At 46.2% G+C, this 13,028-nt stretch overlaps 1 protein-coding gene across 10 annotated transcripts in view; it reads left to right on the top strand.

Annotated features, from left to right (window-relative positions):
- PDE8B (phosphodiesterase 8B) overlaps nucleotides 1-13,028 on the top strand; it is a 344,936-nt gene that overhangs the window by 263,995 nt on the left and 67,913 nt on the right. For 5 of the 10 annotated variants that reach the window (XM_050795661.1, XM_050795657.1, XM_050795656.1 and 2 more), the window contains 3 exons: nucleotides 1,591-1,731; nucleotides 3,232-3,320; nucleotides 5,515-5,575. The exons of 3 other annotated variants lie outside the window; for them this stretch is intronic. In XM_050795661.1, coding sequence (XP_050651618.1) covers nucleotides 1,591-1,731; nucleotides 3,232-3,320; nucleotides 5,515-5,575 — 291 coding nt within the window. The remainder of the gene's footprint in view (nucleotides 1-1,590; nucleotides 1,732-3,231; nucleotides 3,321-5,514; nucleotides 5,576-13,028) is intronic. 2 more of the 10 variants (XM_050795658.1, XM_050795653.1) reach the window with 1 other exon arrangement.

The following is a 13,028-nucleotide window of genomic DNA, read 5'->3' as shown; positions in this document are numbered from 1 at the left end:
GCAGGGGTGGCCCAGGGAGGTGTGAGACTGGCTTTGTGAGCAGGGGCCACACTGTAAGTGATGCCCTTCCCTGCCTAGGGAGAGCCCTGACTACTACATGTCAGTGATGGGGCCAGGGGTTGGGGGTCTGGAGTTCCGTGAAGACAATATCAGGCCGCCTCCTCTTCAGTCACCCACCAAAGGCCTGATGACCAGAGCATCTTCCAAACCCCTTCAACTCTCAGGGGTGATCATGTTAATGGAAGCTGTGTCTCCCAGGGAACAGCTCCCTAACTGTCCCCACGCCACCCCGTTCATGACTGCTGCCATCGCAGTTGAGGGCAAGAGTGATTACAGTTGGTTCGAACATCTCCGAAGTAGCAGATGGATGCAATTTAAGCCCAAAGAAATTCATGACCCAGATGCAGTCTGTTTACATTTTCCCCACATTCTTTACCGCTTGTCTCTCTGCATTCAGCCCCCATCTGTGATCTTTGAAAAGAAATCAGAGGGTGGGACAGGACCTGGGAGTTAGCTAAGGTCATGGCTCTAAATTCCAGGACCCCAGGCAGAATTTTGGAAAGAAACCTCTGAGTCTGCTGGCCCCAGAATCTGCCGAGGGGAGCTTCACATCTGCCTGAGCCCAGCACTGAAAGGGCTGCCTCCTGCCCAAGCCATTTAACTGAATTTATTGTTCTGATTCTACTGGTAGTGGCCCCAAACTGTAGCAAATATTGATCGATAGGTAGTGGCAATTGGAAAGGAGACATGAGAAATCCAGTTGCAGAGATGTGTATAATACAGGCCACCACTGTTAAACGGAGTTCTTATTTGTTCATTTGTTTGTTTATAAGAAGCAGGGTCTTGCTGTGTTGCCTGGGCTGGAGTGCAACGGTGCAATCACAGCTCACTGCAGCCTCAAACTCCCAGGCTCCAGTGATCCTTCTGCCTCAGCCTCCTGAATAGTAGGGACTACAGGTGTGTGCCACAACAACTGGCTAATTTCTTTTTATTTTTGTAGAGGTGTTTTTTTTTAATTTTTTATTTTGTGTTTTCCAGGCTGTTCTTGAACTCTTGGGCTCAGCTGATCCTCCTGCCTCAGCTTCCCAAAGGGCTGGAATTGAATTACAGGCGTGAGCCACTGTGCCCAGCCTGAAACTGTTTTTTGTTTTTTTTTAACTACAGACATATGGACCCAGTCCTAATTTATTTTTATTTCTTTCCTTTTTCTTTTTTTTTTTTTTTGTCTGCGTTTTTCCTTATTCATGGGGTAGTAGATGGTGAATGAGTTCTCCAAGAGGCTGGTACTGCTAGATGAGGGCTTCCTGTTTTTTTCCTGCTGAAGTTTCTTCTGATTTCCTACAGAGGATCAGGATGGCAGTTGAATGAATGCATTGCTGCCAGGAAGGAGGGAACTCCTCCAGGAAGGGTTTGGGGATGGAGCGGGGCCGCAGCACCTGGCCAGCCAACTGCATTAGAGGATGTTTGCCCTGGGAACTTCTTGCTTGATATTCCTCTGGGTCCCAACAAGTCTTCCTACGGGGCACACAGACGTTTCATGAACTCTGTCTTGTGTCCCCGCACTGATCTCTACCCACCTCCCATTAACAGTATGTCAACCCAGCCTTCGAAAGGATGATGGGCTACCACAAAGGTGAGCTCCTGGGAAAAGAACTCGCTGATCTGCCCAAAAGCGATAAGAACCGGGCAGACCTTCTCGACACCATCAATACATGCATCAAGAAGGGAAAGGTGGGTTACACCAGCAAAACCAATCCACAAACCCTCTCCCCAATGCACTTTTTTTTCTGTGGGTTTTAGAATTTCATCCTTAAGATTAGCTTCTTTAATAATGTCATAATTAAGTGAAAGATCTTTTATTTTTGCAAAATGAGTTCATTTTTGAGTTAACTTTGGAACTCAAGTGAATCTGGTGCTTATCATTATGTTACAGAATATGGGGATTTTGTGTAAAAACATTTCATCCTGTGCATGAGTATATCCCATCTGCCATTGCTGGAATATTGTGGGTATCTCTGAGCAGAGTTCCACCCAGAGAGCTGTTGTGTTTTTTCAGTTTATCCAGTGTTTGGGGGACTAGACATATTTAATATCAGTATTTATAGGTAGACCAGGTTTTTCCCCAGTTTTTCTTTTCTGTTCTCTGATCACTGTTCAACATACATTTGTAGCTTCCTCCTCCCAGCTGCACCTGTTCCTCCAGTGGCTTCCCCTTCATCTGGGTAGATGAAGGTAATGATGGAAGTCCGAGAGGAGTTTTCCCTGAAGCCCTCTCCTCCTGTGGAGCACTGCCTCTCATCGCTGGAACTGCCTGTGCATTTTCTGTTAAGCATTCAGAATGCTTCTTCACATACACTTTATTTCATCTTCCTTTCTGTGATGCGAAGTAGTTAGATAAGCACTGTATCCATTTAATAGAGGGAACATTTTAGAGGGATAAGATAAATTTGGATTATAGATGATGATCAAAAATGTTTTTTAACTGGGGCAATGAGACCAAAAAGGAAACAAGACGTTGTTAACTATTCCAAAAATTGTTGCCAAAAGAATACAGCCACACATACCAAGGTGCATACCAATTAGCCACCTTATGTGATAGAGGGGGCAAGAAATGGCTGCAGGGAATCTCAGTTTCTGATTAGCCAAACCTCCCAGGTTCAGAGAACAGGAACCTTTACTCTCCCTTTGGCCTCGTTCATGGAAACTATGAGGAGCCAGACTAACCCCTGAGAAGCCTTGGCTGGGGGGCCCATAGGATGTTAGGAAGATGATGGGCTTCAGCGAATGTTAAATAGACATGAATTTATAAGCAGATTTTCTGCATCCTAATGTGGGCAAGTTACCTAGACTCTCTGAGCCTCAGTTTACCCATCTGTAAATTTAGTATGATAATGCCAAGTTCACAGATTGCTGTGAAGATTTTGAGAGAGACCTCTGAAGAATCCTTTGACCTGGTGCCACAGCAGCCATAGGGCTGAGAGCAGAATTCCAGCCACAGGTCAAGTGTCCTGGAAGCTGGGACAGACAGCCTGTTGGTGGATATGTGGATCTGTGGTCTTGTCTTCACACATGTGGCCACATCAGCATTGAATTGAGTACAACAATACAGCAGGCATTGTGAAATGTAATGAAAGCATGTGGGAACGTTCCTTCGCAGCCTGCTGAGACCCTCTGCAGGAGCAGCTGTCATCCTTGACTGAAGGATTTTAAGAGCTCTCTTTGTCCATGTAGGAGTGGCAGGGGGTTTACTATGCCAGACGGAAATCCGGGGACAGCATCCAACAGCACGTGAAGATCACCCCAGTGATTGGCCAAGGAGGGTGAGAGCAAATTGTTCAACTCTTTTAGCTGAAGATAAAGACTCAAGGCCCTCATGGGCGTTGGGCTTGCAATGCCAGTATGAGCCTTACATCCCCAAATGCAGTAGGGTTGTGCTGAATGTAGTATCGACCGAGGGCACTTCCACTCAGCTGGCAGCAACCCCCATACGTGGTTTTCCATGTCTTTATGAAGCATCACCCCAGCCTCCCACCTCCACCTGATCACCTATGCCTTCTGTCATTCCCAGTGTGCTCTAAAGGGGCTTGATTTCTGGGCTTCCCTTTCCCCATAACAACAATGATCTCCTGCCAGTGCTCTCTGGCCTCTGCACTCAGTGCATAGGGAGCCACCCTTTTCTCCTGCTTGAGACCCTCACCCCATGCTGGTTCCTCCAGGCCAGTTCTAGGCTTGTTCCTCCGAGGCCCACTGTTTATGCAGAGAAAGGTGTGTCTGACCAGGAGCTGAGGGCATCTCAATCCACTGAATCTCAGATTACCAGAGAAGGTTCTCTGTTATGTGGAGAGATAAGAAAAATATGCAGTTCCTCTTCCTTCCTGCAGTTAAATTTTGTGAGATTTACAAAGCCAAACAAGACCCCGTAACCATACATCATGGTAAGCCTTGGGAAGCCAGCCTGAAGGTCAACACCAGGTTCATAGTTTGGGTGTATAAGGAGCACAACATTGTGTGACATGTCAGAAAAAGATGAGGCCACAGTCATCCTGCCAATAACTGGAACAGGAGCCCCACCTGTGACTCTTAGGACTACCTGAGTTCATTGCAAATTGTTGCATGAATAGAAAACAAGATGTTTTGTAAAATCAGCCAGGTAGCCAGGTATTTGTAATGCTTGTTTCCTCTCCAATTTTGGTTAGTTTCAAAATTGCTCTCCCATCAATGCAGGCTACCTCCTGTCAATACCACCTGGTATTTCATGCCATTTTGTAATTTGCAGCTCCCTTTTTGCTTCATTCTGGATGATGGGGGCACTGACAGGCCCCTGACCGAGGTTGTGAGCTGGAGAGAGGCTGCCCCTCCGCCCTCCTCCTGAGCAGCCCGGCCTCAGCGTAGCCATTCTCACACACAGGCAGTGCTGAGAGCCGTGGGGTGGAGATGATGCCCATGGCTGTCGTGTTGTTTTTATCCTCATCCTTATACCATCTCCTCAGAAAATCAAAGCTAAGAATCCCTTTTTGTGTGTGTGACCAGAATCATTAGGCAACCAAAGCAGAGGAGACGTGCTATTGCCTGTTAATTTCCATCAGAGTACATTTTTCTGATCTCTCTGATTTTACAGAGAAGAAAAAGAAGTTCTTTTGTCCAGACACAATTTCCAGTGTTATTTTCCCTGTAATTGTAGGCAGTGAGCTATCAGAGGCAATTCTTACTAAAAGTAGGGAAATTTTACCTCTTCCTAGTTGGGTGAAGTTTATTACAGAGTAACCAGTATTTTCTATCCTCTTTTCAGAGGCCTACAGAGAAAAGTGAATCAGGTAAAAAGAGAAAGAAAGTGGGGCACCCCACGGGCTTCTGGGGGCAGAAAGCCTAATGTAACTCTCTGGATTTCATGGCTTTACTCTCAGTAAAATATTGACTGTGAGCTGATTTTTGCCTGGGGCTGAGGCACCTGTAGTCTTTTGCCCGGTTTTCCTTGTGACAGTGATAAAAAGTGAGACCACCCACTGAGTTTCAGGACCCAGTCCATGACCTTGAAATGAGAGGATTTTTATGTGCCTGAAAAGTGCCATTATTATGACAATTACAGTGTGAAAGAATATGGGATATTTAGTGTAGAAACAGCAGCCATGAAATGTGGTCATTGTCCAAATGAATCTTTTGTAGCTATGCAATTGTTAGTGTCAGCAGAATTAAAACTAATTTGTAGCAGCATTTTATCCTATCAACTGAAGATATCTAGGAACCTAACTTTAGGAGTCAGTTACAAAATGAGATACCCACTAGGGAAGTGTTTCTGAGCCCGCTGTGATGTATAAAGGAGGCCCAGTTTCCAAAGGCATGTGTGGGCTCTGTATGAAAACTGTGTTTTCTGTAGATTGAGTCTTGCTTGAATTTTAAAGCTGCCCTAGGATGAACCCTGGAGTTTAGCTTTAAGATGTCTGTTGACGTTTTTATTTGGCAATTTGTTGAATCATCTCGTATCTGACTCACTAATAACTGATTGTTTGTTATTAGGAAAATTAGGCATTTTGTCTCCCTCAAGAAACTGTGTTGTACCACTGACAATAATAAGCAGGTACGGTATCAGCTCACTTTGTTTGCTCTGTCCGTTTGGCCGTGCGTCACCTCTGTTCTCTGCTTGTCTCACCACTGTTCTCTGCTTGTCTTTCTCCATGTCTAATTGTAGCTGCCAATTAAGCAGATTTATGGAAAAAGTAGGTTCCTCTGACAATTTTTTTTATTTCCCAGCAAGCCTATATCACTTTATTTGTAGTGCACATTGGTTATGATTTAGCTTGTGGCTGAGGAACTCTCCAGACTAATATATGAAGGCACAAAATTCTTCCTCCAAATAAAAAAAAGTCCTATTTTTTATCTTAATTTCTTAATCAGTTGGAAAGTTATATCGATTTGAGCATTTCACCCCTACAAATTCATATCAAAAACAAGAATCATTCCAAAATAGTACTGCGATTTTTTTCTTACCCTTACATCATACAGAGCAATACATCTGAATGTTATCATCTGCAATAACAGAATTTTAAGAAGCCACTGTATTTAATAACCTTTTTTTTTTTTTTTTTTTTTTTGAGACAGAGTCTCGCTCTGTCACCCAGGCTGCAGTGCAGTGGCACAATCTCGGCTCACTGCAGGCTCCACCTCCCGGGTTCACACCATTCTCCTGCCTAGCCTCCCAAGTAGATGGGACTACAGGTGCCCGCCACCATGCCCGGCTAATTTTTTTGTATTTTTAGTAGAGACAGGGTTTCACCGTGTTAGCCAGGATGGACTCAATCTCCTGACCTCGTGATCCGCCTGCCTCGGCCTCCCAATGTGCTGGGATTACAGGCGTGAGCCACCGCGCCTGGGTAATTTTGTAATGGAGGGCAACATTGGTATAGGTATTTTTTCTATTTTATTAGTACTTTTACTACTGGATTATGTGTATTTTCACTTCATGCATTATAATTTATAGATTAACAATTATACAACAAGCATAATTATCAGTGATCTATTTTTGAAAACTTACAACATGTGGTCTTTGATTTTTATGAAGATTTTAAAGAGGGATCTCTAAGGGATTTCAAGGGCTTCTGTGGCATAATCCATTTTAGTAGAGGATGGCAGAGATGTGTGAAGTGCTGGATGAGAAGGTGAAGCCCAGCCAGGCCTGGAGATCAACTGGAACCAGCAGGATGTGAGTAGACAGTGGGGAGAGCGCAGTGAGCCCGTGAGGGTCTTCAGTCGGTTGTCTCAGGCTATCAAAGGGGTCCATGTCCATGTGCTCCTTTATAAGATATAGTTCAAGATAAAAATCCTTCCTCCAGTACTGAGAATTTCATCTGAAATCAGGACGTTTTCACGTAATACCGTGAAGTCATACAAGAGCCAAGTCCTTGGAGACCTCTGGTAAAGGAAATAATGGCCTTTCATAGGAAAAAAAAGTGTTCCAACAGGCTTATTGCTACATACCAGGAGAAAGAATGAGTTCTTCTTAAGAGCTGACACAGGCAGAAGGAGAGGGACAGGACACCTGGTGTCTCTTTGAAGACGAACTTCTGAACACAAGTAGTGCAGACCAGCATTTCTTGGCTGTGGATCCATAGTAGAGGACACAGGTCCCCTGGGGCTCATTCATTCTCATGCCAGAAATTGACCAAGTACAATTCATGCCTTTCCCCTACCAACTCAGCCTTGCTCCTCTTCCTCACCCTCTTTCTCACTTAATGACGGGGACCCCCACTCTCCCTGTCACCAGTCTCTCTGCAACTCCATGTGCTCAAGTCCTACCAGTCCTTCATGGCCCAGTGTAAGAAACATTAAGTACCACCTTCTTCCTGAAGGCCCCTGAGGTACCCTCTTTTCTTTGTGTCACCCCCCAACCACCAGCATCATCTTCACAGCTATTTGTGGGCTAAACTGCCCTCTCCCCTCTAGCAGGGCCACTGGTCTGTGCTGTCCTTGTGTGCCCACACTGCCTGGCATGTAGTAGGCCCTCAAGCTGGTGGCTAGCGTTAATGAAACTGAATGTCTCAGTCCTGGCCTCCTGCCAGCTGTAAAGCCCTCCTGCCTCACAGGGGGAGCAGGCAGGTCCTTAGCACAGGACTCTAGCATGCAGGGGTGGGGGGCCACCTGCTTTTTTTCTGACGCTCTAAATAGAAACGCCTTTACTACCATGAATTAGCTGCTGCTCCTAGAAAAGTGGAAACGCAGAGCTTAGATACCCTGAGCCATTGACGTCACCTAATGGTACTGCACAGGCCTAGAGAGACATTTAGATTTTCTAATAACAAAGCATTTTTATACCTCTGGCTAGCTACAGTGTTTTTCCTCCTCGTCAAAGGAGGCTGCAGCGAATGGCAATGGGATCTGTGCTGGGGAGGGCTCCTGTCTGCCGGCAGTTCCAGTGGCGCAGTTTTCTGGGGTTTAGCCCTGATGTCAAAATTGGCCCATGGGTTTGCATTTTAACAAGGTGTGACGCGGTAAGCCAGGCTGCTGCCTCCTGGTAGGGTTTGCTGTCAGCAAAGATCTCTTTTCCTACATGAGCCCTTTAGCTTTTTGCCAAGAGGCTGGAAATGCTCAGTGAGGTTTGTCTGTTGTCTTCCTCTCCTCTGCACACATACTTTCTCCCCAAATATGTGTTAAACACCTGTTCTGTGCTGGCACCAGGGACACGATGCATCTGCCCCCAATGTCAGGGAGGCCACAGACAGGTAAACAGAATAAATACAATGCAGCACAGAGGAAATGTGAACCAAGCACTGGAGAAGCTCAAAACCCAGGACCTAAGGAGGCTGTCTGGGATTTTTAGGTATTGTCTAAAACATGGGCCAACAAACTAGAGCCTGCAGGCCAAATGTGGCCTGCTCTGTAAGTAAAGTTGTATTGAAACACGGCCACACTCTCTTGTGTGTTGTGCCTCTGGCTGCTTTCATACTATGGCTACAGAGCTGAGGCCATGTGACCTGCAGAGCCTAAATATTTACCCTCTGGTCCTGCACAGAAAAAGGTTGCTGACTTCATTTCTTGAAGATAATTTTCTTTCTTGGATGTTCCATTTTCTTAGGCCAGCAACAGTCTGCCCTGACCTCCCAGAAGTACCCCTTCTCCCCTTCATACACTTCTTGGGGCACCTATTGCCTTCATGCCAGCCTCTGCGTCCTGTCTCAAACCTATCTCAATCCCTCCATACTGGTGTGGACACGAGAACCTAGGTCCCCTGAGGCTTTTTCCTTTTCACAAGGACAAAATCCAAATGCAAATTCGTGGCTCAAACTTCAGAATTTCAAGGATCTGCAACCATGGTCCAGGAGTCATACTTGCATAGGGAAAAAAGGAGGCAGTTAGGGCCCTGACATTATATCAGCTCTTGTGTTGTGTTTTGTTTTGTTTTGTTTTGTTTTGTTTGGGACAGAGTCTCACTCTGTTGCCCAGGCTGGAGTGCAGTGGCACGATCTCGGCTCACTGCAACCTCTGCCTCCTGGGTTCAAGCGATTCTCCTGCCTCAGCCTCCCAAGTAACTGGGATTATAGGTGTGCACCACGGTGCCCGGCTAATTTTTGTACTTTGTGGAGACAGGGTTTCACCATGTTGGCCAGGCTGGTCTTAAACTCCTGACCTCAAGTGATCCACCTGCCTCAGCCTCCCGAAGTGCTGGGATTACAGGTATAAGCCACTGCACCCAGCCATCAGCTCTTATTCTTTTTACATTTTAATGTGGCTACTACAAGTTTTAAATTACATATGTGGTTTGCATGTGTGGCTCACACAATATTTTTATTGGACAGACCTGGTCTGAACTTTCCCTCCCATGCCAAATCCTATCACAGATTCACCTCACTTGCCCTTGTGCAGGTGATGGGATGCTAATGAGCTACAGACATCCTCTCGTTTCTAGCAATGAGTCAGCTCCAGACTCACTGAGCCTCCAGGAAACCATGCTGTAACCAGTTTCCCAGGCCCCTAGGAGGCTTTTACCCTCACTGAGGACATTCTGATGGGTGCTTAAGCAAACCTATAGAGAGTGTCTTTGCGGGGAGATGCAGGGCCCCTTTCAGTCGTTCTCAAACTGCTGCAGAAAGTTAGGCCTCACTTCCTAGAGCTCTTTGGTGGACAGTGGGGAGTACCATGTCCTACTGAGTGTACTCAGGCAAGGGGACACCACAGCCCTCAGAAAACTGAGCAGAAGTGGGATGCATGGGAGCCAGTGAGGGCCAGTGGACAGTTAGACACAGTCATCATCCCTGAGTTGTCTGGGCAGCAAAGTGGGGAAGGCTTATTCTCAAAGAGACCACACATGCTTAGAAACCCTTTAGCCATGGGTTGAGATGGTGGGTTAAAGGAGATGGTAATCCTCCCCTAATTAGAATGACCTCCTGCCCTTTCGTGGGAACAGAGCAAGGCCACCAGTTGATAGCTAGTAAGATGTTTTTTCCTGGCACAGCCTGGCCTCACCAGCGTGTCACAGAGAGACTGCCCCACAGTTCTCACCAGGCTCTAGGACCTTCTCTCCAAGCCCAGCAGGTCCTGGAACATGGGCCTTGTCTGAGATGTGTGCAGTCTGAGTGCGACTGACAGGCTGCTCCATTAAGCACCCTTGGTTGATTTATGTCTTGCCTGGCAGGACTGTGCTCACAGCCCCCTGAACCCACAAGGACCCAAGGACTCAAGGACTCTGTAGTTGCCTGTGCCCAGTACTCCAGGAAGGAGGCCGCCTCATGCCATCTTTCTTTTCTCCCTCCCTCTTTTGCCTTCGCTCTTTTATCCACACTCTACCTTCAGTCACCTTCTGTAGGCCTCCAGACAGTCCACAGATTTTCCCATTCAGTCCTTACACCTGCTTGGACCATCCTCTCGATGGGTTTCTGCTGCCTGTGACCCTTGGTGGCCCATTCTCGTTCCCACCCCCAGGCCAGCCTTCTCTTGGGCGTGTCCTTGGCCTTCACTGCCCCCATGCCTTTACTGTCCCCACATTTGGCCATTTCTGTTTCTCTCACCCCTTACCTTTCTAGGGGTGGTGTGGCCGATGGGCCTGTTCATGATTTGGGGCCTTCTCCTCCAGCTTCTGGCAAACCATGATCCTTAGCACTAACAGAGTCTAATATCTCATGACATTCTCAGCAGAACTGAGAGAAGAGGGTGGTGGGGGCAGGAACGAGGAGAGAGAGGCACATGGATTTACTTACTAGGTTCTGTTCATTGCTAAGTAGTGATAAAAACAAAATTTAAATTTGTCCTAAATTCCTAGTATTTGGCTCTTTTACATGCTTTTAAATGGTGTGGACCTTTTGTTGCTTCCCTGCCCTTTAGCACTCAACTCAGCTTCTCCTCCCTCCAAGAAATCTTCCAAACCTTCCAGCCCATGTCTCTACCCTGTAAAGAGGGAGCAGGGACACTTTTTGTCTGCACCACCCAACTGGATCATTAATCTTATGCTGCTTTGGGTGAGTTCTTGCCTTAGGGCGGGGACTATGGATTATGCCTCTTCGTCCTTCCTACTGTGTATATCCCATAGACATCAGGAATCCCATAGACATCAGGAAATTATTTTGAAAACTAGCTTTTACTCCTTAACACAATAACCTTTGGATGGCATAGGAAATTAAAGATGCAGCTTCTGTCTTATCCCGAATTCTTATTCCATGTAGAGTTGATCTATATGTAGCCAATATATGTCTCACATGGTGTTACAAAGAATAGTTTCTGTACTCTTCCAAGGCACACATCCAAGTGTGACTTCTTTTTTAAAAAATTGGAGAAAAAGGCTACCGCAACTGAAAACATGACTGCAGTTCTCTCTAAAAGCAGCTAGTCACAGTTAGAAATGTATTTTATGCAATTGGAATATTACTATGATACAGACTTTGTACACGTGTACCTTCTTTGTGTGCCCTGAAATATTTATTGACATATTTGGTAAAGCCACAAGATAAACAAAATTATCCAAATATTTCCACTTAGCTTTAGTACATATTTACAAGAATCTATTTAAAGAAAGGCCTCCGATATTGCGAAACCAGATTTTTTTCCTGAGAAACCACGTTTGGAACAGCCAAACCCTGAGCAGACATGAATGGAATACCTGTCACACATCAGGGACTGTGGGAGGCTCTGAGGGCACAAGATAAGCAGGGGCTTGCAGCAGGGAGGAGGGGACAGGGGCGGGGGTACTGAGAATCCAGCTGTAGAATTGTGTGCTTGGGAAGTCGTGGCTTAGAGGAGAGAGAGACAACTTCATGCCTGGTGGTGATGGTGGCTGTTGAAGGTGACCATGCCAGGCTCTGTGAAGTTCCAGAGCATCTGAAGCTGAGAGGGGGCTCTCTTGGCTTGTGAGGGAAAGGGTAAGCCGAGAACATTCTGGGCATGTACACCTACACTGAGCATGATGTGAGAGGAGGCTGCCTAGTTTCAGGTAGACACAGGTGCCCTTTGCCCTGGCAGAGAAGCTTACCCTCATGGCCTGCAGAACAGCAGGCCGGGGGGTGTCTGCCCTGCATGGATAGGGTTTGTTTGACCCATCTGTTCTCTCATTCTGTCCTCTCTGCTACATCAAGGATGTTTATAAGGCAATGGATGTTTGTTTATAAGGTATCCCTATGGTGGGCATAAGTGGGAGGTGGAGGATGGGAAAATCAGAAGGGAAGAAGCTGGAAATAAAGTGTCTCTGTGTGAGACCAGTAATGCCTGCTCACCAGTAATAACCAGCTTCAGCAGGGACCCCCCGACCCACACCCCACCTCACCTCACCCTTAGCTAAGCCTCCTAGAGGCCTAAACATAGAGAAAAAATAATTTTACTTAAGAAAAGTGAGATAGACTGCCAGGCGCCGTGGCTCACACCTGTAATCCCACCACTTTGGGAGGCTGAGGCGGGCAGATCATGAAGTCAGGAATTCGAGAACAGCCTGATCAACATGGTGAAACCCCATCTCTACGAAAAATACAAAAATTAGCTGGGCATGGTAGCGGGCACTGGTAATCCCAGCCACTCAGGAGGCTGAGGCAGGAAAATTGCTTGAACCCGGGAGGCGGAGGTTGCAGTGAGCCAAGATCACGCCACTACACTCCAGCCTGGGTGACGCAGCGAGACTCCGTCTCAAAAAAAAAAAAAAGAAAAGAAAAGTAAGCTAGGTTTGGTAATGAATGATGAACAGACATAGCTGAGCTATTTCTGAAAAATGAATGTTATCTATTTATCTCGAATGCATTGAAGTCCACTAGGATTTAAAGATGAGTATTATGTTGGCCTTTGGGAGGAGGATTTTTTCCCCATAAGTTTAACTAAAATTCCAAAGGTTGCACTTCTACATGACTTGTGTCATTCAGACTATTACAAGATGCTGCTCACTCCGGAGGCTTGTACTAATTAAGCCCAAGAGACTTACGGTACCTTAGGCCTGACTTCCGTTAAAGTTTTACTTATTTACCAATTTTTAGGTCACTTGTGGGTGTTAGCACTCTATGGAAAATTTTCTTTTTCCAAAGCAACAGTTGGTGGCTGACTTCTCAGAAGGAATTCTTCACCTCACA

The sequence above is a fragment of the Macaca thibetana genome, chromosome 6 (genome assembly GCF_024542745.1).
Source record: "Macaca thibetana thibetana isolate TM-01 chromosome 6, ASM2454274v1, whole genome shotgun sequence".
Classification (NCBI taxonomy): domain Eukaryota; kingdom Metazoa; phylum Chordata; class Mammalia; order Primates; family Cercopithecidae; genus Macaca; species Macaca thibetana.
The sequence above is the reverse complement of the archived record's forward strand: the minus strand, read 5'-3'. Positions and strand labels throughout refer to the sequence as shown.